Consider the following 25,378-nt stretch of genomic DNA (forward strand, 5'->3'; position numbering starts at 1 on the left):
CATTTTTCGCTCCAACCATTGTGCCAACGGTGGTAGACTAGTAAGGAAGAGAAGAAATGGAAGAGGATTTTGAATTCCATAGATGAATAAAATGAGTTTGATTTGTGGTAGTTGCTGATGTTTCATGGCGTCTTTCCAGTGAGAAATGGGGGGTATTTGAAGGGGAAGTTTGAGAATTTGAAAAATGGGTTTTGGAAGCATTTCTCAGAGAAGAACTTTGTCAAGAGGATCCTTTGGTGGGAATAAGAGAGAAGAGAGCTTCTTCAAAGGGAGCTGAACTAAAACTGTCTACAAACCTAAATCCCAAGCTTTGTTCATACGGTAGACACCTTAAGAAAGCCATTTTAAGTTGTGAAGCTCTTTGGAAAAGAACTGGGCAGGGAAGAGAGAGAGAGAGAGAGAGAGAGAGAGAGAGAGATGTTCCTTACTTTTTCTTTAATTGTAACCAGTAAGTACCGGTCACATTAACGTTTTACATTAAAGAGGGGTTAAGGAGGGCCTTTTTATCCTTTTAAGGGGGGGGGGGAGGGGTCAGCGATTATATTTTCCTTATGGTCCGGGTGTATTTAACAAATAAACCAATGTGTTACGCCATCATGTCTCATCCATTTCATTACTTACAGAAGAAGGGATCATAGTCCCAGTCTGTAATTGAGAGAAAAAAAAATACCCTAGTAGAGTGCAAACCACCCTCTGCACCGTTCATTATGAGGTCCTCATTGTGGGTAGGCCCAAAAATCCTCTAGAGAAGAAAATCCTAGCCCACTGATTCAACTGCCTGTGCTAATTGGATCAATATATTTGTTTTATATCTCGTTTTAAAACGGAAAACTCAAACCCCACCTGGAAAAAGTTTCAAAGTGATCGCCTTTTTTTCTCATTAAATAAAGTCAAGGGGCGGACTCATCCAAACCAGAGGTGCCTAAATCACCTATTATTGTAATTATTTTTCAAGTACAAACTACCGATATATTACCTTTAAATTTCCAATAGCCAATTAATAAATTTATAGTGATAAAACATGTTTAGGTAGCTCAAAAGTGCATCCTAAGCCTGCATAAACATCTCTTACAATCGTCAACATTTGATTAATGAGCCTATAAAAATTGTGCCGCGACTAATTCTGTTTTGTCTGACCCAGAATGAGTACACCAAAAATAAGAAAACAACGAAAAAGAAAAAGAACAATTCGGCTTCGTTACCATCTGTTTCCATACATGGAAAGGTTTGACAAAATTCAAATAAACTATTCGGCCGCAGAGATTAAGAAAACATGTTCCAGGTACTTTCTTTGTGAAGAAATTTCACAGGGGTCATAAGCCGATGAGGTTTTTGATTTTACTGGTGAAAATCGAAACGACGATAAAACCAACTCAGTTGCTCCCCAGCAACCAAAATTGTTCAACTAGTGGTGGCAAGCGCTGAATTATAAAACAGATAAATACGGTCACGTAAGTTTTTGATTTGCTGACCTGGAGGGCTCAGTATTACTCTCCCCTATCGAGCAGGTTGTGCAGTGGGCGGCGCTAATTCTATAACGTTCTTCGCCAACATGTAAGTACGCATGGACAGTTGCTTTGTGTTTTCTATGATCTGTTCATAACTGAAAAAAGGATGCGAAGAAAAAAGAAAAGAATATTAAAATCAAGGCATAGGTCTGCAGAGGAAAACAGAATCTAGGAAATTATAAAATCTATGATGCCTGGTAAACTTACACATTGAGATGATTGAGTCCCATAACAACAGTTCCTGATTTTGAGTCGATCTTAGCATCAAGCTTCGCATTGCGAACAAGGTCCACTATCCATCTCTCCGCTTCCTCATAATTCAAATTCAACTTTTCAGCAAGCATACTGTTACATACAGAAATGTCAGGTACATTTTGAGCCACCATTTTTTTTTTTGAGCCACCAAGTGGAGGGCAACAACACCTTGACCAAAATTCAAGAGCAGCCGACAAGTTTTAACTAATACAGATGATAACAGAAGACGTACCAGAGAGGCAGCGAGTACACAACATGAGATTTACTACGATGATATAAATTATTAATTGGTCCATGGAATGGAGAAGCAACACAAGATAGGTATTAGTGAAACGCAGATTAAAATGAGATCTTTATAACCTCTAGAAGATACATATAAAAAGCTAAAATGTATCACACATAAAACCAGGTTTAATCAACTACCTTGAACAACAAATCCTCTCGCATCAGAGATTGTTCGCTGTCCCAGAAAAACAAAACATCGGAAGCCTTGGCAGTGTAAAAGAATATGTGGCATGTATTTCCTATATATTTTTTTCTCATCAATAATTGATATTTGATGGACAAATATAGGGGCAACCAAGAAAAGCAAACAATGACCCAAACAGAACCAACTGCAGAAAAATACAAGTTAAAAGTCTAAAAGTAATTATACAAGGTATTTAGGCTAGTTTTTCTTTGAAGTTAAAGAGTGTCGAGAAGTCTCAATAGTCTTTTTGTTTCTAAGCTGTAAAGATCTTATGTGAGTGAGTTACTTTTTTTTAGAATGAAGGATTTCATTTAAAAAACGAGACCGAGAGGGTCCCGATAATACAACGAAAACCTAGCTAACAGAGATAGAAAAACAGAAGAGTACAGGATTAAAGCTAGCGAGGGAGAAAATCAAACAACTCTAAGCTCTCCCTCGATACCCACTCTCTGGCCAATCTGCCTGCCCTCTCCATTGGCTAACCGTCTTCCATGGTTAAATGAAACCAATGCCGTTCCCAATCTGTCATGTATCTCGTCAAAGATGGCTGCAAATCTCAAAGGAGGCACACATGATCCCTCTTAGCCACCTAATGACATTAAGAGAATCACCTTCCATCACTACCTTGTTTAAATCCACATTTTGGAGCATTTTAATTCCTTGATAAATAGCACGAACTTCCGCCTAATTAGCGTCTGCCACTCCAATCGGGCCTCTGAAGGCCCATCTCAATTCCCCTTCTTCATTCAGCAACAAACCTCGAATCCCCGAGGGTCCAGGGTTACCGAAGCTAGAGCCGTCAAAATTCAGCTTTAGAATTACATGTGCCAGAGGTGTCCAAACTTGTATTATTTTGGGCACATTACTAGAAGCGCCACAAATCTCCTAACATCCATGCCATAACTCATATGCTGAGACAAACCTGAAGCTTTCTAGAGCTTTCACCCATGAAATAGTTAGGGCAATCACCTTATTGAACATGGATTGGGCTCCTTTCGAGAATCCCTTGAAGAATCTTGCATTACGTTCATTCCAAAGGACCCATATCGTAGTCAAAAAGGAAACATTCAAGAGAATTTTACCTTTACTTTTCCATGGGGGCAATGCCCAGCTTTCCAAAAGCTCCAACAACTTACCCGGGAACACCCATCCTATCCCAAATCTGCGAAGTAATCTACCCCATAATTCTCTAGCTATCTTGCAATGGACTAGGAGATGGTCCACAGACTCACCGGACTCTATACACAATGCGCAGAAACCAATAATCAACATTTTCCTCTCCCTGAGGAAATTAGTAGTCTGGATCCTCTCCCGGCTTAGCAGCCCAACCAAAGATACAAACCCCCGGGGAAGCTTGGATGTCCCACACTATGTGAGTGAGTTACTAAAGTGTATTAACTTTAGGAAGGATCCACAAACTAGTTTAGATTTTAGAGGTTTGAGATTAGAAGTTACTTTTGGAGCGAAGGCTCTTGCCCAAAATTTTGTGTGGCTGCCCTCTCTATACATTGTAGACCTCTTGGCCATATTTTCCTTAATATGGTGAAATGAATGTGAATTAGAGCATTGCGGGTATGAAGCTTAACTCTCTTTGTAATGTGATGCATGGAACCCATAAAGGTGCATGCCGTCTTGTTAAATTGTGGAGTGATACCACTGAAGAACTATAGAGTAATTCTTTAGAAAGAAATGTGATACTTCATATGCTATCTCTATTGATCGAAGGGTGTGAGCTCTAGATCGACCATTGGTGTGACTCCATTGGAAGATATAGAGGTGATTCCTCAGTAATCAAAGTATGATGCTTCAAATCTATCATTAATTAGAATAAGAACCTTACTTATCTTTCCTTCTAATTCCTCTCTTCAACATCTCTTCTTCTATTGCCCAAATCTCGATTTGGGCGATTTTCAATCTCTCAAGATTCAACACCTTTGCAGTGATTCCTTGAGATAATTTTCTCAAGAATGAATTTGCTAAAAACCTTAGTTCTCGAATTTAATAAAACACCTTACTTATCTTTCCTTCTAATACCTCTCTTCAACATGACAACATCTCTTCTTCTACTGCCCAAATCTCGATTTGGGCGATTTTCAATCTCTCAAGATTCAACACCTTTGAAGTGATTCCTTGAGATAATTTTCTCAAGAATGAATTTGCTAAGAACCTTAGTTCTCGAATTTAATGAAACTGGCAAAAAATATAAATTAGACAGATTGACATTGATTTGTGGTCAGATCTGCGCAAATTTTTTTATATTATCCTCTATTCACTGTACCCTTCCAATCTAAATTTGAGCATGATTCAATGGTTTCGTCTCAGTAGATCAGTTGGACCAATTCCTAAACTTATTAACTTTTCTAATCTGAAAATCAAATTTAGATCCATTGATTATCTTTGTTTCCTAAATCCTCTTTCTTGATTCATGAGCCCAAGGAATCTCATTGAAAGGCCCTAAATAAAATTTAACCCGTTAGAACAGTTTCGTTCTTTTTGTTCTTTAATCTTCTCCCCCAAGCTGTCCTACGCTACAGCTTCACAATCCAATAAACTATAAAGGTTTAGCTATATGTAGGGCTGCAACTCGAGCCGGGTAAAACCCGACCCGCATCGACCCGACCCGAAAATAGCCTGGGTCGGGTTCAGGTTTCATGGGTTTCGGGTCGAGCCGGGTTCAGCTTTCAAAAGCCCGCATGAATCTCGGGTCGAGCCGGGTTTGAAGGGGCCCGACCCGACCCGACCCGAGTTACATAAGTTATAGTATGTAAATTTTTTTCTATTGTTAGTTAAAAGTTAAAGGGATAATTACATTTACACCCCCTCTAGTTTCTGACACATCCACTTCCACCCCTATAGTTTAAAACATGACAAATACACCCCTGTAGTTTCAATTTGTTTAAGGTTTGCCCCCTCAGCTGAAGGTTCGTCCATAGATTGAAGGGTTAGGATGATCTGATGGAGCTGAATTTTTGGGCACACCATATCTATGTCAGGACCCATCAAATGAACGCTTTGGATCATCCAAATAATGTGGGCCCCTACCCGAATCCAAACACTACCAAAAAATCATCCAAATAATGTGGGCCCACATTGTTTGGATGATCCAAAGCGTTCATTTGATGGGTCTTGACATAGATAGGGTGTGCCCAAAAAATCAGCTCCATCGGATCATCCTAACCCTTCAATCTATGGACGAACTTTCAGCTGAGGGGGCAAACCTTAAACAAATTGAAACTACAGGGGTGTATTTGTCATGTTTTAAACTATAGGGGTGGAAGTGGATGTGTCAGAAACTAGAGGGGGTGTAAATGTAATTATCCCAAAGTTAAAAGTGAAAACCCACGCACCCACTGTTACTGTATGTGAGTGTAATTTCTGCTTCTATGAGTTGAGTTGATTCAAGTGTTTGATTCAGCATTGTTTGATTGTAATTACAACATTGTTTGATTACAGCATTGTTTGATTCAAGTGTGATGTGAGTGTAATTACATCATTGTTTGATTCAAGTGTAATGTGAGTGTAATTTCTGCTTCTATGAGTTGAGTTGCCTTGCCAAACAAGAATTTTCCTTAAAATTTTGCGTCAACGTGAAAAAACCCGACCCGACCCGAACCGACCCGAGATTTATCATGGGTAGGGCCGGGTTTGGGAATCGTGGGTTTTCCGAAAAAAAACCCGACCCGACCCGACCCGAGATATTTCTCGGGTAGGGTTGGGTTCTCCAAAACCCGACCCGCCCGACCCGAGTTGCAGCCCTAGCTATATGTATGCCACCATTAATTTACTCATAGAAAGATGCACTCAAAACTCAAAATTATATGAATGGAAGAAATAATTTTGAAATTTAATTAGTAAAACATCACCGTATCATCTCTATTAGCAAGAATATGAACGGAAAGATATAAGTGATGCATTTCAACAAAGAAAGCTAAAACTATACATATCATTATCGTGAAAATGGCACCAAAGAATACTAGATATTATTGAATGCGGTGGTCACCGGATAATGATGTCAAACCTCTCGTTCTTTTCATTGACAATTAACATATATGACATTGCCTGAGGGAGATGAATTCCCTAACCAAATCATGGCATGAAGAAAAAAAATCAAGGAAAGAATTTCGTCCTTAGTTGGCAATACACACACACACACACACACATATTGGCTATATATATATATATATATATATATATGGGGACACTGTTCGTGAGCTTGAGCTCATATAAACTTACATGAGCTAGAGTGCTCAAAAACATGGGTCCCACATTTTTTGGGTGATCCAAAGCATTCATTTGGAAGGACTTTACATAGATAGGGTGTGTACCAAAAATCAGGTCCATTGGATCATCCTACCCCTCCAAACGTGGAGGGCAAAAATGGGTAGATTTGTCAACAAACAGTGTCTGTCCATTTTTCCCTCCACTTTTGGATGGGTTAGGATAATCGTATGGACCTGATTTTTGGTACACACCCTATCTATGTAAAGTCCTTCCAAATGAATGCTTTGGATCACCCAAAAAATGTGGGACCCATGTTTTTGTGGCACTCTAGCTCATATAAGCTATATGAGCTCAAGCTCACGAACAGTTTTCCCTATATATATATATATATATATATATATATATATATGAGAATAGAGTTCCTAAGGTGTCACCTCATATAGCTTATATGAGGTGGCGCTCACAAAACATAAGGGGCCCACATTTTTGGGGTGATCGAAACCACTCATTTGAAAGGCCCTTAGATGGGTATGGTGCCTACAAAAAATCAAGTCCATAGGATCATCCTAACCCTTCCATTTATGGAGGTTAAAAATGGGCAAATTTAAGGAGGTTTATACCCATCCATTTCAACCTCCACAAATGGAAGGGTTAGGATGATCTTATGAAGTTGATTTTTTGGGCACACCCTATCTATGTGAGGGCCTATCATATGAATGCTTTGGATCATCCAAACAAAGTGGGCCCCTTATGTTTTTAAGCGCCACCTCATATAAGCTATATGAGGTGACACCTTAGGAACTCTATTCTCTCTCTCTCTCTCTATATATATATATATATATATATATATATATAGAGAGAGAGAGAGAGGTGTTTCTGCGCACGGAGCTCCCTGCGCACAAGTGGCTTAAAAAGCCACTGATTGGTTCGTATGGCGGGTCCACCTCTGCGGGGTCCAGAAAAAGCGACCAATAGGTGGCTTTTTAAGCCACTTGTGTGCAGAAACACTTTTCTCATATATATATATATATGAGGAAAATGATTGTGAGCTTGAAGCTTATATAGCTTATATGAGCTTGAGGGCCCAAACACATGGGTCCCACATCTTTTGTGGTGATCCAAACCATTCATTTGCAAGGCCCCATCATAGATAGGGTGTGTACCAAAAATCAGCTCCATTATATCATCCTAACCCCTCCAAAAGCGGAGGGCAAAAATGGGCAGATTTGTGGCAAACGGTGTCTGTCCATTTTGCCCTCCACTTTTGGATGGGTTAGGATGATCCAATGGAGCTGATTTTTTGTACACACCCTATCTATGTAAGGGCCTTTCAAATGAATGCTTTGGATGATCCTAACAATGTGGGCCCACATGTGTTTGGGCCCTCAAGCTCATATATGCTCTATGAGCTTCAAGCTCACAATCATTTTCCTCTATATATATATATATATATATATATATATATATATATATATAGAGAGAGAGAGAGAGAGAGAGAGAGAGAAATGATTATGTGCTTGAGCGCATCAAAAAAATGGTGCGCTCAAGTCGTTATAACGCCTCCCATTGGTTCCTGTATGTGGGACCCAAACATTTAAACCAATGGGAGGCGTTATAACGACTTGAGTGCACCATTTTTTTGGTGCGCTCAAGCGCACCAACACTTTTCTGATATATATATATATATATATATATATATATATATATATATATATATATATATATATGAGGAAACTGTTGGTGAGCTAGCTTGCCCAATCACATGGGTCCCACATTTTGGGGAGTGATCCAAACCATTAATTTGCAAGGCCTTATCATAGATAGGGGGTGTACCAAAAATCAGCTCCATAGGATCATCCTAACCCCTCCATTTGTGGAGGACAAAAATGGGGCAGATTTGTGTCTGTCCATTTTTGTCCTCCACAAATGGAGGGATTAGGATGATCCTATGGAGCTGATTTTTGGTACACCCCCCATCTATGTAAGGGACTTTCAAATGAATGGTTTGGATCATCCTAACAAAGTGGGCCCCCATGTGATTGGGCAAGTTAGCTCACCATAAGTTTGGTGAGCTTAAGCTCACCAACAATTTCCTCATATATATATATATATATATATATATATATATATATATAGAGAGAGAGAGAGAGAGAGAGAGAGAATAGAGTTCCTAAGGTGTCACCTCATATAGCTTATATGAGGTGGCGCTCACAAAACATAAGGGGCCCATATTTTTGGGGTGATCCAAACCACTCATTTGAAAGGCTCTTAGATGGATATGGTGCCTACAAAAAATCAGGTCCATAGGATCATCCTAACCCTTCCATTTATGGAGGTTAAAAATGGGCAGATTTATGGAGGTTTATACCCATCCATTTCAACCTCCACAAATGGAAGGGTTAGGAAGATCCTATGAAGTTGATTTTTTGAGCACGCCCTATCTATGCGAGGGCCTATCAAATGAATGCTTTGGATCATCTAAACAAAGTGGGGCCCTTATGTTTTTAAGCGCCACTTCATATAAGCTATATGAGATGACACCTTAGGAACTCTATTCTCATATATATATATATATATATATATATATATATATATGAGGAAACTGTTGGTGAGCTTAAGCTCACCAAACTTATGGTGAGCTAGCTTGCCCAATCACATGGGTCCCACATTTTGGGGAGTGATCCAAACCATTCATTTGCAAGGCCTTATCATAGATAGGGGGTGTACCAAAAATCAGCTCCATAGGATCATCCTAACCCCTCCATTTGTGGAGGACAAAAATGGGGCAGATTTGTGTCTGTCCATTTTTGTCCTCGACAAGTGGAGGGGTTAGGATGATCCTATGGAGCTGGTTTTTGGTACACCCCCCATCTATGTAAGGGACTTTCAAATGAATGGTTTGGATCATCCTAACAAAGTGGGCCCCCATGTGATTGGGCAAGCTAGCTCACCATAAGTTTGGTGAGCTCACCAACAGTTTCCTCAGATATATATATATATATATATATATATATATATATATATATATATGTGTGTGTGTGTGTGTGTGAGAAAACGGTTTCTACACACTAGTGTAGATAAGTTATCTACACACTACCTTAAAATACAGTGGAGGGCATATTGTTTGGGTGATCCAAACCATTCATTTGATTGGCCCTCACATAGATAGGGTGTCCACAAAAAGCAGCTCCATATGATCATCCCAACCCTACGATTTGTGGAGGTAAAATGGACGTATATATATATATATATATATATATATATATATATATATATATATATATATATATATATATATGAGAAAACGGTTTCTACACACAAATGTAGATTAGTTATCTACACACTACCTTAAAATACAGTGGAGGGCATATTGTTTGGGTGATCCAAACCATTCATTGAATTGGCCCTCACATAGATAGGGTGTCCACAAAAAAATCAGCTCCATATGATCATCCCAACCCTACGATTTGTGGAGGTAAAATGGACGTGTATAAACCTTCACAAATCTGTCCATTTTTTGCCTCCACGGTTCGAAGGGTTAGGATGATCCTATGAAGCTGATTTTTTGGGCACACCCTATCTATGTGAGGGCCCATCAAATGAATGCTTTGGATCACCCAAACAATGTGCCCCCCACTGTATTTTAAGCTAGTGTGTAGATAAGTTATCTACACTAGTGTGTAAATAACTTATCTACACTAGTGTATAGAAACCGTTCTCTCTCTCTCTCTCTCTCTCTCTCTCTCTCTCTCTCTCTCTCTCTCTCTCTATATATATATATATATATATATATATATATATATAGCCAATATGTGTGTGTGTGTGTGAGAGAGAGAACGAGAGAGAGAGATTGAAAGATATAGAAAATTATATGTAAAAAAGATTGAAGTGAAACACGACTAAATATCCATGGAGCTCCGTTGTATTTTAGAAAATGAGTACATACCCAATATCAATGCACTGATGTATGCGGCAGTAAGTCTCAAAGATGAAGAGACGGGCATTCTCAAGGAACTCATCCCTCAATGGAACTGTACTAAAGCTAGGATCTTCAACTCGTTTGCCAAGAAAGGGGTCATTCAATATTACCTGTGAAAAAGGGTTTCAAGTTCAACATACAATATACCAATTTAAGCGCATCAGTCAAAACATCGTGCACCATACAACCATAACAAAACCATATGCACGTAAAGTGCTATAACAAAATTGAAAAATAATATTGCTTCTGAAGGCAAAGTCGACAGAAAATACAACTCAAGTGAAAATGAAGCATGAATACATAAACTTGGCAGTAAACAATGTTCGCTTCTTTGGAATGTTCTAATAACCATGCAATACACATGACAAAGAACAGTCATCTCCTGATTGTAAGGGAAACTGCAAGCACAGCGACTAATATCATTCCTGAGAACTTGAATTGAACTTCATCAAGATATTTCAAATTTTGAGGTTTTTGTCAGGATATTATTGGGAAGAACATAAGAAAAATAATAATAAATTGGAAAAGTATGTCTAGGAGGTGTATCAACATAGGAATCATTTTCTATGAGCAAAAGCATGTGATGACCAACATGGAAGTATCAAACCCTTAGTTTTCTTTTGCTTTCTTTCTTTTTTTAAGTGATAACAGAAAAAATGAGAACTTTATAAAAGATATACAAGAAGAATCAACTTTAAATGAGATATACAAGCAGAATCTATTTAGGATGAGGTGTCATTACAGAACCCTAACAAAAATTGTATGGAGAAGAAAAAAAGAGGCTATTCAGATTTCAGAGAGATCAAGGGGAAGTGCCTAACCCAGTACAAGATGATTTCTCCCAATCCTATCTCTTGATAACTGATCAATCATCTCATTTGCTGAGCTGTCTGTGCTCGAACGTTGGGTTTATATATCACGAACTTCCAAAATGTAGCATGCTAGACGCCATGGGCCCAGTGACGAACCTCACCACCCATGAAATAACAAAACTCAAATCTCCTTCCACCATAAATTTTTATTTTTTGATGGCCGTAAAAATTCAACAAACCAGGAAAAAGATATCCCATTAGTGACCAGGCGGTTGCTAGAGGTGGGGAAGAACAAAGTGAGGCCAAGCAGAAGAGTGAGACAATAGAGTTTTTGATTGACTAGGCAAGGCAAAACATGGACTTGTACAAGAACTCAGCCAAGATGAAGTATAGTTGACTTGTGTGAGTTGACAACTATTTCGAAAAGTTTTTTAAGCACTGTAGCAGAAAACCAAAGGAGGAATAATCAACAAGATGTATTCCGTCAACTCCAAATCTATGATTCGTCAACACTTCAACATTTGACCATTGAACCTTGTCGACATGGACACGTGTAGACACATGTCAACGCGTGTTTGGACATGTCCATGACTTAGTGTGCTTCCTATTCTTGTAGGTAAACAAAAATTTATTAGAAAATGTCAAAAAGGTGGTAAAAAACACTGGTATGCAAAGAAAACATAAAAAAAATCCATACATAAAAAAATTCATAGGTTTTTCAGTTTTTGTGTTAGGCAGGAAGTTTTTAATTTTTTGCGTTACCCTGCGTTTTTTTAGTACAAAACCCAGAAACTTTATACTGTCTGCCAGATTTTACACTTTAAAAATATTTTCTGACAATTTCTTGCAACTAGCGCTTTTATTCAATAGCATATGCTTCTGTCAAATTCAGAGACAGATGTGACAGCTAATGCTGGCAATTCATTTTTACAAGCTTTATTTTTTTGAATGGTTCATTTTTACAAGCTTTTATTTACTTGCAGATGCAAGCTTTTATATTGTCTGCCAGATTTTAAACTTTGATAAGACAGTTCTGACTATTTCTTGCAAGCTTTTATTAACTTGCATGCATGTGTCAAAATCAAGACAGGTAAAAGCTACTTATTCAAAATTTTAAGCACACTAAAATAAGCAAAAAAGAGAGATAACAACAGCAACAGTGCAATGATTTACAAAAAAAAAAAAAAAAAAAACAGAGACAACGCCACATCTTTGAATTTCCCATAAACTTTCAATCATGTCAACATCTTTTGAAAATCTAACCAATGAGGTGAGGGAATTATGTTAGTGCTTTGAGATGCATATAAAATACTACATGAAAACAAACGGTAGTGACCCATGTCATGAGTTCTTTTTTATAGACATACTTTACAGATATGAGGGATCCGGGGCCATCATTATTGGACATTAAAAGTGATTGGACCACCAACTAATGTAACGAGGGAAACTAATGTATTCCTAATTATTTATATGATTGATTTTATACAGAAATTTATTATTGAAATACAGCCTGCAGTTCATTATGCCCCTTCTATAATAATCTCAGTCTTCATATCATATCTAAGAACTATTCTACAATAATCTATGGTCTTCATATGCCTCTTCTTCAAGTTTAAAAGGGTCTTGTTTCTAGTCATATCCCCATTTCTACATTTTGGAGGGTTGTCATGTCCGTGTCGACACACGACACCCGCGTCCGTGTCCAAAAATCATAGCCCTAAATTCAATGAAGCGGAATATTGATGAGTTAAAGGTAACTCAGGACCTATTGAGATCAGAGGCATTCTTAGAGATGACCGTGGCTCTATTATCTTTGCATTTTCAATCTCATTAGAATGGTGGATTCGAGTGAGACAGAAACTTGAGCTCTGTTGGAGGGAATGCAGTTCTGTTTGGACCACTAGGGCAGGCATTTATGATGAGTGCTATATCTTAGGCATTATATAGTATGCTTTGGAGTTTGGACCACAGAGATTTGCCCACTACTATCCCATATGAGAGATCTTTGAGTAAGGCTTTCCGATTACCCCAATATCCAATGCGGCGCTAATGAGGCCACTGATGAGCTCGCTTAAGGCGGGGCTGGTAGGGGGTTGATTGTCATTTACAATGCTCTTCCTCAGATTTGAGTGTTAATTATAGTGTTATTTCTTCTGCTTTTGTTTCTTGATCATCTTGTCCCTCTTCCTTTTTTTGTTCTTAGTTTCTCTTTCTTTTAATGGATCGACAGAATTATTGAGTTACTTACCAACCTAGAAGACAAAGAGCAACAAAGATTGTTAGATGAGTCGTTAAACATTTGTTTGACTGGACTAGGTATACAACTTCTCTCTTCTTTTTTTTCAAAAGATTTACTATAACTTTTGTTTTACTGTTCTTTATTCTAGTAAGAAAAATAAGAAGCATTATAGTGGTCATGATCAAGTGATTTGAAGTTTTGAACCAATTCCACTTCCACCAAAGGAACAATCAGAAGGGCTATACTAAATCCATGAAAACGTTTCCAAAACAAAAATGCGTAACAAACCAAAGTATCAGACCACTACAATTAATTTTCTAATTTCTAGTAAACTAGTCATTCAAAATACATCAGATTTCAACTAAATAAACTAAATAATATGAGTGAAATCATTCAAAGAGGACGTACTGAAAGGAATATAACACCATTTCTTCCAGGATGTCAAATACAACAAACAAATGCAATTCTAATCGCAGACTATTCTCAACTCAACTAAGCCTTTGTCCCAAACTAGTTGGGGTCGGCTTATGAGTCCTTTAGAAAATTTTCCACGAAGAAGGTGAAAGAATCTACCCGGCTCAAAATATGACTAAGTCTAATCCTGACACTACTAGTTGGGTTCGTCTACATGGATCATTTTCTTCCATTCTATCCTATCCAAGGTCATGTTCTCTGTTATGTTCCTAGCCCTCAAGTCTTTCCTCACTCGAAAAAAAAAAATCTATGCTCAACTCAACTCAACTCAACTCAACAAAGCCTTTGCCCAAACTAGTTGGGGTCGGCTAAATGAATCCTTTAGAAAAAATTCATGAAGAAGGTAAAAGGAATCTACCCGGCTCTAATCCTTGTTCTAGTTGGGCTCTTCTACGTAGATCATTTTCTTCCATTCTATCATATCCAATGTCATGTTCTCTGTTATGTTCCTAGCTATGAAGTCTTTCCTCAATGTTTCTACCCAAGTTGTTTTCAGTCTGCCCCTACCTCTTTTTACTGCATCAATTTGGCACGAGTCGCCTCTTCTCACCGGAGCATCCAAAGGCCTACGTTGGATATGTCCAAACCATCTTAAGCGGTGTTCTCTCATCTTCTCCTCAATTGGAGCCACCCACTCCTTTTTACGAATGTCTTCATTTTTAATTCTATCTAGCCTTGTGTGGTCGCACATCCATCTAAGCATTCATAGTACATTAGTACCTAGGGGTGCAAGTTTGGCCCTGTGAGCCCTGACCCGCCCTAAGCCTGAACAGGGTCAGGGTTGGAAAATCTGACCCTGAGGGTGGGTTTGGGTACATTTTTTTGGCCCTGACTCAGGGTCGGGTCGGGTTCAGGGATGATACCTCGGGCCGACCCGACCCGACCCCCTTTACACTTTACCCCGGCCGGCCCTGACCGACTCGACCCTGTTTACACTTTACCCGCCGCCCACCCTTGAGCCTTTCTGTTTTTCATTTCTCCATATACTGGGTTTTGGTTATGTATTTATCACCAAAAATCATATATCAATTAGAATAATAAATTGTGCGGAAGTATTTTGATTTTTGACAATAAAACAGACCGAAAACATGTATAATTGCCCGGCTCGAGCTGGCCCAGCCCGACCCTGCCCAATCAGGGCCAATCAGGGTTGGGCTGAACCCTATAGGGCGGGCATTGGGTTGAGGATTTTCGGCCCTGACTCAGGGTCAGGGCTAAGATAATGGTAGCTAGGGTTGGGCTAGGGTTTTGCAAAACCCGACCCTGTTGCAGCCCTATTAGTACCTATTTATAAGAATAACGGGGATATTCAGAGTTGCACCAATTACAGCAAACTATTGATCATTAAAAACTTTTAAATATGAGCATTTTCTTTTATCTACTGGAATGACTGGATTTTATGATTGGGGCACTTACATCCTCGCACTCACGAAGCTTGTTTTGTGCACCATCAAAGTCATAATTGACATATAAGCATTCTAGAAACTCTGTAATGGGATCTCTGTATGAGTGCTGCTCCTGCTGGATGACTTTGATCAACTCTTTGAGCATATTTCTTCTCCTTTTGTTGACGATAACAGCAGTTGCGACATAACGAAGAAGATGGGGTGCATTTGTTTGAATGGCATTCAAATACCTGAAAATCACAGGTGCCTCTTCAAATACCAAACAGATATGCTACAGCATAATCAATGTGGCCAATTATTTATAAGCTAAATAGTGACTAAACTGATTCAACAAGTAATTTCCTTCGTATCATGTGAAAATCAAGTGATAATTAAACAACTAAATACCAAAAAAATTGAAAGCCTTGAAAAACGAACTATGAAAATTGGAGGAAGGAGATAGTAGGCAGTTAGTCTGTGAGAAAGAGTAAGATCAGATACAAGAGATTGAAGTCATAGAAACAAATCAACAGCAGTTATATTACAGGCAAATGTAGAGTAGGTTAATTGAGACGTGAATCTCTATAAATTTTAGAGAGAAGATTTTAGATTTATGTTTCACTTCTGTCATGCTTATAGGGAATCCGACCCATTCACTGGCAAAGGAGCAGGAAAGGAGAGCCTTGTAATAGGGGATCATTTAACTATTTGCAGTGGTGTTGGATTATTAGCTCTACAGTTTATTTAGTTTTCATCATGACCGTTTCAGACATGGGTTCGCGTGGGACATATCCGGATTCTTGTCATAATCATGTCCCGCACGAATCCTATTTTTCGGGCGAATCCAACACATCGTTCTCTTTTAAAATGTGAAATCCTGCATATTTTTCCTTTAAACGTGTTTTCTTCTTAACTTTTTTTTTTAAATTAAAGCAAAACATGCCCTCTCTTAATAAAACCCATAGTGTTTTGACCCCCCCCCCCCCCCCCCCCCCCTCCCCTCTCCTCTTTCCCCTTCAACTCTTTTTAAAAAAAAACCTAACACCTCGATCATACACCCTCAAATACACTACTTTTGGGGTTCGCCAAACCGACACCTTGAATCCGTGTTGGATCCCAACATGTGAATTCGAATTCATGCAACACATCGCCTAAATAATTTCAAATTTTTAATACAAAACATTAATGAAACTAACCATTTATCATACTGAATGCTAAGTAAAAGATTACAAATAAAATAATAACACCACAAAAGAAACCGTGAAAAAGACAAATAAAACCTAAAATATAGAAACTATTTCAAATACAACACTTTGACTTGGGCAAATACTCCCCCCTTTAGTGTAGAATGCTTAGGAAGAAGAAGCATATAAAGAAGAAGAAAAATCTTGTGCAAATGTCTTGCATTCTTCTTTTTTTTAAATTGACTTTTATTAATCCATAGAAAACACGAAAGGGACAAGCTGTCCCCGTCCTGATTACATAAGCTCCCGCCCAAGGTAATTACAAGAAATAATGTACAATAATAATCTAATGCTGCCCTTCCCCATTTCCGCTTACATTTCCCGGTACAGAAAGATGCATGGAGTCATGCCAAACGCCCTGTTTTGCCAACTCGTCCACCATTATATTAGCCGTGCACCCATGGTAGAAAAATGTCGGCCGGATCAATCTTGAGATGTCCTTAATTTCCGTAATATAGTTTTGCAGCCTCCACGGTCCTTTTGAGTTGCCCAAAGCCCAGGAAATGACATTCAACGAATTGCCTTCGATGATAAGGGGTTTAGAATAATGGGATGAGTACCATTTTAAACCAAACAAGAGAGCTCTCACTTCCGCCTCGTTTGCATCACAAGTCCCAATGGGACCGGAATAAGACAATATACCACCCTTTTCATCCCTTAGAACTCCTCCACCTACGCCTGCTTGCCTGGGGTTTCCAACAGAACTGCAATTCAACTTCAAAGAACCCGTAAGTGGTGGCTCCCATTTTGGTTTGATTTTAACTTTGATCTTCGTCTCCCAAATGACGGCATTCCAGTTTCTCAGAATTTCCCCTACTCCATATGATATTCCTCTGATACTCTTTATCCAAGATATAAGCTCAATTTTCACCTCGATTCCTATCCTTTCAGGAGACTTGTATTTGTCCGTGAAAATCCGGTTATTTCTCTCCTTCCAAACATTCCATATGAGCGCATAGGGAAGTAATTTCCAAAGCAACTGCCCTGTATCACCAAAAGCGACGGTAGACCAATTTGTAAGTACCCTACGAATCGATTTTTGAAAGCACCATTTAAAGCCAAAAGCGTTAACCATCCCCATCCATAACCGATTGGTAAACAGGCAGTGGAGGAGTAGGTGGTCCAGCGTTTTCTCCGCCTTTTTGCACAGGATGCACCAAGAGGCCATTTGGAAGCATCTCCTCTTTATACGATCGCATGTGTTGATTTTCTCATGGACTACCATCTATGCGAACGCGATAACCCGCGGTGGGGCTGAGGATTTCCATATACCAGCGCGTCGAATGGCCTTTTATCTCCATTATTTAATACAGAGAAGAAGGATTTAGAAGAGAAGTCACCACTAACATCAAGGATCCATATCCTTTCGCCAGACTCCGTCTGTGAGAAGTACTGAGACTCGAGTAGGGACACGAGCGAAGCAAAACTATTTATCTCGTCATCTTTCATGTCTAGTCATAGTCTAATATCCCAAAAATCTTTCCCGCCGCCTGATCGTGTGACATATAATCCGACACGTGAGCATCCTTCCTGGTAGCCAACACGAACAATCCCGGAAAAGCATCTTTCAAACGTTGTTTTCCAACCCATAAGTCCAGCCAGAAATGAACCTCACTACCCCTTCCCACTCGAAACCAAACGAAAGATTCAAAGTCTTTTTTTGTCGAGCAAATTGACTGTCATGACCCCTTTCTGGTAATTGGGTTTTTAACCGTCCAATCACCAAGTTCCTTCCCGTATTTGTCACCCACCACCGAATGCCATAACGCACTTCTTTCTTACCCGTATCTCCATAACCATTTCCCCATTAAGGATTTATTGCGCAATCGCAACTTTCCTATGCCAAGTCCCCCGTGTTTTTTCAATTTTGACACCGTTTTCCAATTCATCAGATGACTGAGCCTTTTAGATTTGTAATTCCCCTCCCACAGGAAATCTCTTTGCAGCTTTTCGATTATCTGTGCGATTCTAACCGGGATCTTGAACAGGGACATAAAGTATACCGGCATATTAGCCAGTGCAGCCTTAATCAAAGGAAGTTTTATTTTAGGAATGTTTTTATAGGGGTATTTCAAGAATTCGTGATGTAGTGGGTATTTCATGTATTTTCAACTCTTTGAAGGGTGTAATATGACATAAAATGCCTATAGAACAGCTACAAACCGAAACAAAAAACGAGGCTATGAAAAAAGAAAAAAAAAATCTTAATCTAGAATGATTTTTTGACGGGTAGACTTCATTCCTGCTTTACGTACCGGTTTTGCTACTGGTACAAAACGTTTCAAACGCAATTCACAACATTCGTCCAAAATCAGAAGCCAATTTCCCAAAAAAAACTACTTGCATGAATGGATATGAAAACAGGAGCACATAAACAAGGAAGATATGAGGAAATAAATGCATACGTAGCAGATCAACATGTCCACTAAAGAGTAAAGACGTCTATTGAGTTTTCGAGTGGGTGCTCGCAAGGCTCGGGTCGCAATGACCACTCATGAGGGAGGGAGAGAGATGCAAAACGGGCATTTCACTACATCGACGACGATCATCAGAGCGTCAGAGATGGCGATAAGGTCTAGTAGTAGAGCTAAGATCAAGACAAAAGCAGCAAGGCATTGTAGAGAGAAGATAGAGGGAGAGGGTAGTTCTCAATTTCTCATCCTTGAGAGAGAAAATTCAGAAAACTTCAATAGGTTTCAAACATAGTTACCAGGGTAGGAAATGAATTCGGAAAGCAAAACATGAAATGCAAGGAAAAATAAAGAGGTAACGAAAAAAGGAAAAACAATAGAAAATCGTATGTGAAACACATTGAGAAATGTCTTAGGAAACGCATTAGAAAATGTTTCAGAAACTATAGAAAAACGACAATGAAAACGCATATGAAACAAAAGGAAAACATGAAAGATATGGTTTGGTAGATTAAATATCTATTAATTCCATATTTCTATCTGAATATTTCTTATTTTTATTTTTATTACAATATATGCTATTGTTTTCTTTCTTATATCTATTCCACAATTTTTTGGTGTGTTTTTTCCAAAACAATTTTCGTAAGTTTCACACATTTTCCCCATGTTTCACATAAGTTTCTTATATGTTTCCCATGCGTAAGTTCCATACATTTCTCACACATTTAACACATGTTTCACATAAGTTTCTTATATGTTTCCCATGCGTTTCAGAAACATTTCCCCAATTTTTATTTTTGGGAAATGATAATTGCGCCCCTTTTCATCACCTAGGACACCCAGCTACAATGTATCTATGACTGCAAAGAGGCTGATGTACTTCACATTTGAAGGAATGAAGTGACCTGATTGCCACGTACAATGCAGCTGGGTGTCCAAAGTGATAAAAGGGGCGCATTTATCATTTCCCTTTTTTTATCACGTTTCGGAAACGTTTTTGAAATGCGCTTTAGGGGAAACAAGTTTCCCACCCACCCAAGGAGTTTCCGGCTACTATGGTTTCAAATACTCAAAGCCCTGATAAAGTATCATTATGAATGTGACGTAAAGGTCTTTGAATTGTCCCGTGTTTAAATGGGTGCTATAGAGCTGGCAACGGGGCCGGATGTTGCATTCCCCCCCCCAAATTCCCCGTCCCCGCTTCGGGAGTGGCGGGGAATCCCGTCCCCGCGGGGAATATCTAATCCCCGTCTCGCACAAAAAATCCTCACCTAAAAAAAGCTTTTTAACGCCCATAAAAAAGAAAAGGACAAGCTGTGTTTGTGCACTTATCAAAATATGGTAGTGCCAATATCAGTAGCCTAAAAGAAATATTTACTGTTAACAAAAAAAATACTAAAACATTACTAAAATAAGAGGATATTGATAATGGCTTGCATATTAAAACGGAGCGGACCAGGTCGGGACGGGTCCATCCCCATCCCCGCCCTCGCACCAAGTCGGGGAATCCCCGCCCCGCGGGGCGGATCCCCGTTTTCACGGGTGAAATTACCAGCCCTAGGGTGCTACAAACATGGTGAACTTTGTCTCTCAACAGGTTGTCAGACTAGTCAGTATAGCCAAAGTATGTGTAAGCAGGATTGTTTGAAGGAGTCCTAAAAGTAGCCTAATGCTGAACTCCAATAGTAGCATCACCCAAACAGGGCCAACAAGTGGTTTCCATGGTCAACTTCGACATGGCTAATACAAGATAAACAGAATCCTTCAATGGAAATGACCTTGAGAATTGACTGATATATCCATGGTGAAACATGACTGGGACTAGGTTTGTCTGACTTGTGTGAATAACCCAAGGACATGTAAACAAGATTCCTTGGTGGAGTCCTAAAGAGTAGCCTTAAGCTGAACTTCAATAGTAGCATAATCAACAGAGCCAGCATGCTAAGAGGTGCTTTCCTGAGAAGAATAATCAGGTAGTTCAGTAATACATCAGGCCTCCAGGGATTGATGATTCTAGATTTGTGAATGTAGAAGAATTCAGAAAGGGACTTAAAGACTTGGGTTCATACCACCACCTAAGCCAACTATTGCCAAATTGTTACTTCAATTTCATCATTGAGCTCACAAAAAGATGTCAACACCTTACAAGATTGATCTCAAATGATTTATGTCATTTCTGTTGAACAGAGGTCCCTTTGACTTGAACCATGTAACGACACAATATACACTTGCCAATCTGTGTATATCTCCAGGTGCTTGAAGGTTATTGCCATGTTTTTTGAGAATCAATAAGCTTCACTTTTGTGTTGCCCAGTTCTTTATTATCAGATTTTTTTATTGCTAGCTAACCAGAAGAAAACAGAAGCCCGATTGATAGCCACTTTCAAAAGATTTGTAAACTTGTCAGACTTGAAAGAAACGAACAACCATGGCCTTTTAGAGAACAATCATGATCTTTTAGACAAAAGGATTGGCTACAATTTCAGTAGTACAAAAAAGAGACCATATAGACAGGTTCAGATGGTAAACCTGTCTTGAAAGAAAAGATCTATGATGCCATTTCGACCATTTTCGTGGTTGAAAAATATGAAGAGGCTCCAATGCATAAGCCATATTCTATTTTGCAACTGATTGAGCGGCGATGAAAAATTCTACATGATAAAGACAAAGTTAGTGAACAGACAACAACAGAGAGTTCTTCACAAAGAAAAAAAAAGGACAACAGCAGAAAACAAAGCTAAATACAGGAAGGTGCATGTGTATCCAACAGACCTTTGAATCAATTATCTCCTTCAGACGATTAAGCTCTTCAAGGGCAATATCCCAGTTTTGCATCAGTATCTCAGCTGCAAGCTTCCCCCATAATGCACTCAAGCTTCTGTCACTATTAGTGCATAAAGCTCGGTACTGATACAAATAGTCGGCCGCTCCAGAGTAGTTCCCACATTCAAACTGAAATTTGGCGTACTGGTATAAAGCCTCTATCTGCTCTGGACCAATCTGCTTGTAAAATACAAACATTTAATAATTCATAAATAAGCATAATAGCTACAGCTAGATAAAGAAATACAACAATGAATGACACATAGCTTTTTGTACAAACAGGTGAATTTACAAAAGGATCAAGAAAAGAAGGGTACGGAAACCAAATGGTACACAAATCAGATAGGGTACGGAAACCAAATGGTACACAAATCACATAGCTTCACAAAAGGATCCAGAAAACCTTGGTTAAAAAGAAAAGATAAAAAGCACATGATGGCTAAGTATTTGATAATTCCAGGGACAAATCAGAATAGGGAAAGGAGGTGACACAACAGCGGTATTTCACCTTTTCTATAGTTGAAACTCATGGGACCGACACTAAATTCATGAGATGAGATGATCATTTGCATGGGCCTCTTGAATTACACCAATCGAAAAGACAGAATCCTCCGCGGGGTACCAAACAAGCACTCAATCAGGATTTAAGCAAACTAGCACTTAGTTATAACTTATATCCCAAGAAAGAAGCTCATGTTTGATCCATCAAACTTCATTAGAGATGTTCATTAACAACAATGACAAAGGGGAGCAGTTTGACATTTACTTTTTTCTTATCAATGATAAAGAATAAATCTGGTAAGAGCCAAAATATGACGTTACGTCCAGAACCAAATTCCTGACAGTTAACTACTTCCAAGTTCCAACAGTGTGCGCCTTCTATCATTTAGGTCTAAAAACAATAAACACAAGGGACTTTTGCCTAATCCATAATTCGCAAAGTATACTCCCTATGTCATTAAAAATCATGAAATACCAACTTACAATTTATATGTTGTCTCCCTTCATTGCCCAGTGGGTCATTTGGGCAGGTTTTGATAGAAGTTATTCTGGAGTGGTAAGGAAAACAGTAGGAACTACCATCTCCTTAGTTAAGGTGGTTTGTAGGTCCAAAAATATGGTGGCATTGACATTAGAAGATTTGGAGAGATGAAGACTAGCTACAGTGTTTTGCAGAAGGGGAAGATCATCTCTGGATGATGGTCACGAAGAAGTATAGTGTTATATAAGATGGTTGGGTGGAGGAAAGCAAGATTGTGCCGGGGTATAGTGCTTGGAGAGACCTCCATCACGTTTTAGAAGGCTTTCAATGGGGTATCAGATTTAGAGACCTCCATCGCATTTTAGAGATGGCTTGGGTCATGTTGAGTGCAATTGCAGATCTTGTGGGTCCAGGCATTTCTTCATAACCTGTCAGAGGCAAAGCACTATTGAATATTTGCCTTGTTGTTATGATGAGGATAATGAGGAAGGATCGTAATAGAAAAATCTTCAAAGGAGGAATTAGTATATTGTGGAGATGAGAAATCTAACTTTCAATAGCATAGCACAGTAGGCTGCCTCAAGCAAAACTTTTAAATGTCCTTATCTAAGCTGTGAAATTCTTGGGCCCATAGGTTGGTTATTAGAGCCGTACCTCCCACGGTACGGTGTGCCAGCGAGGACATTGGGCCCTATGGGGAGTAGATTGAAAGATCCCACATCGGAAAGGGAGAGAAAGTTCCTAGGTTATACATGCGAACTCTACTTCTCCCTGTAGACGCCCTAAGGGGGGCAGATTGAAAGATCCCACATCGGAAAGGGAGAAAAAGTTCCTGGGCTACACATGCGAACTCTACTTCTCCCTGTAAACGTGTTCTCAGCATCTCAAGGGGCGGGTAGAGAGGAGTAGGTCGAGGACAAGGATAGTGCTGCTTGAAAACAAAATCGGTAATTCGGCGCGTGCGCACACGAGAGAGAGAGAGAGAGAGAGAGAGAGAGAGAGAGAGAGAGAGAGAGAGAGAGAGAAATAATACCACGCGGGGGGATAGCCTCAAGAACAACAGAAGAATAGGGGAATAAGAAGACGTTTTTTCATTGATGATTTTCAAATGAAAGTTACAATTGTCCTGTTATTCTCTAAAATCTCTCTCAGGTTACTTTCCCAACTGAAAAAGATTCCTAACATATCATTTTCCAAATAAAATAAATAGAATCTAATATAAGATAACTACTAATAGTATCTAAGCTAATGTAAGATAGCTACTAATAATATCTAGGGAATTGCTAGCGTCCATTGCAAGAGGCATTTCACGGCTGGTCTGTCGCACGTAAGACCAGCCACCTTGTGAATGGAGACAATGAGGTGGCTGGTCTGACGTGCGACAAACCAGCCGCGAAAAAGCCTTTTGCGATGGACCCTAGCAAATCCCTAATATCTAAGATAGCTACAAAGAATAACTATTAAGATAAGTTTGTATCAATCAGGGAGGGTAGAAGACCAAGAACCAGACAGTATTTACACAGTGCGGTCGGAGCGTGACATTGGTTGTGTGAGATACCTCGATCTGAGGTGGAAGTCCCCACTCTCGGATCGCTCTAGGTCAACTTTAGTTGCCATAGTTTGGGAATCCATAGTCTTGCAGTGGATAGTGTGTGTGTGTGTGTGTGTGTGTGTGTGTGTGTCACAAACCCTAAGATTAAAAACAAGCACTCAATACTGCAACTACTAGAAAAAGAAACAAAAATCAAGTGACCTGGAATCGATCTTTTAACATCTGGAGGTTGTATTGCTTATCAGGCCTCAGTTCCTGAACTAAACTCGCATTCTGAAGAAACGATACCAAAGGCGCTGCAGACTCTTCGAGAGATTTCAATCTAGTAACAACTTCAACTCGTCGATCCACCATATCTACAAACAGGAATCCAAGTCAAAAACCCTAAAATAAACCCTAAAAGCAAAAAATAGATGATTTGTTTTTTTCTTGTTTTGATTTTGGTTGGGAAAGAGCAAACCTTGAGGAACATCTTCGGTGTGATAAAGGCTCTTGTGAATGTCCATAGCGTAATCCACCATGTTTGTTTTGCTGAGAAGCTCGATCTTGGCTTTCAAAATCTCATCGTCTGCGTAGAACTGCCGTTCTTGAAGGAATTCGAGCAAAGGGAAGACGAGATGGCGATCGAGATGAGGGGCAATTCTGCTTGTGAGATCGTAATTCGCCATGATTGAAACCCTAAGTTTGAAAGAAAGAGCAAAAACCCTAAGCCAGAAAGAAAGAGCAGAAACCCTAGCGTTTTGTGTTTTAAAGTAAGGAGATGGAAAGCTCACTTCACGAGGGTAACCTAATTGTTATACAACTCTCCAGACTCCAGTATTACAGAGTGGGGCCCATTTTTTTTGGTTAATCTAAACTGCGCATCTATTAAGTTCTGTTTTTGACCCTCCGATTCTGAGTTTATATGATGTAATGTGTGTGTTAAGTATTGTATTTTTCAAAAAGTACAGGTGGGTCCACTTCATAAGATGATCCAAGCCGTTCATTTGTTGGGCCACAACGTAAATAGGTTACCTTGTAAATC

At 39.2% G+C, this 25,378-nt stretch overlaps 1 protein-coding gene across 1 annotated transcript; it reads right to left on the reverse strand.

Annotated features, from left to right (window-relative positions):
• Positions 1 to 1,066: 1,066 nt before the first annotated feature.
• On the reverse strand, positions 1,067 to 25,131 carry LOC143852672 (eukaryotic translation initiation factor 3 subunit E-like). Its single transcript, XM_077362197.1, has 8 exons — positions 24,815 to 25,131; positions 24,556 to 24,710; positions 21,770 to 21,997; positions 21,527 to 21,648; positions 15,374 to 15,593; positions 10,400 to 10,542; positions 1,716 to 1,853; positions 1,067 to 1,603 (listed from the first exon to the last, which is right to left on the reverse strand). The coding sequence occupies exons 1-8, from the start codon at positions 25,020 to 25,022 to the stop codon at positions 1,498 to 1,500; spliced, it is 1,320 nt and encodes a 439-aa protein (XP_077218312.1). The 5' UTR covers positions 25,023 to 25,131; the 3' UTR covers positions 1,067 to 1,497.
• Positions 25,132 to 25,378: the final 247 nt, after the last annotated feature.

The sequence above is a fragment of the Tasmannia lanceolata genome, unplaced genomic scaffold, assembly GCF_043159265.1.
Source record: "Tasmannia lanceolata isolate RefF3 unplaced genomic scaffold, GAP_Taslan_0.1 ptg000019l, whole genome shotgun sequence".
Lineage (NCBI taxonomy): Eukaryota > Viridiplantae > Streptophyta > Magnoliopsida > Canellales > Winteraceae > Tasmannia > Tasmannia lanceolata.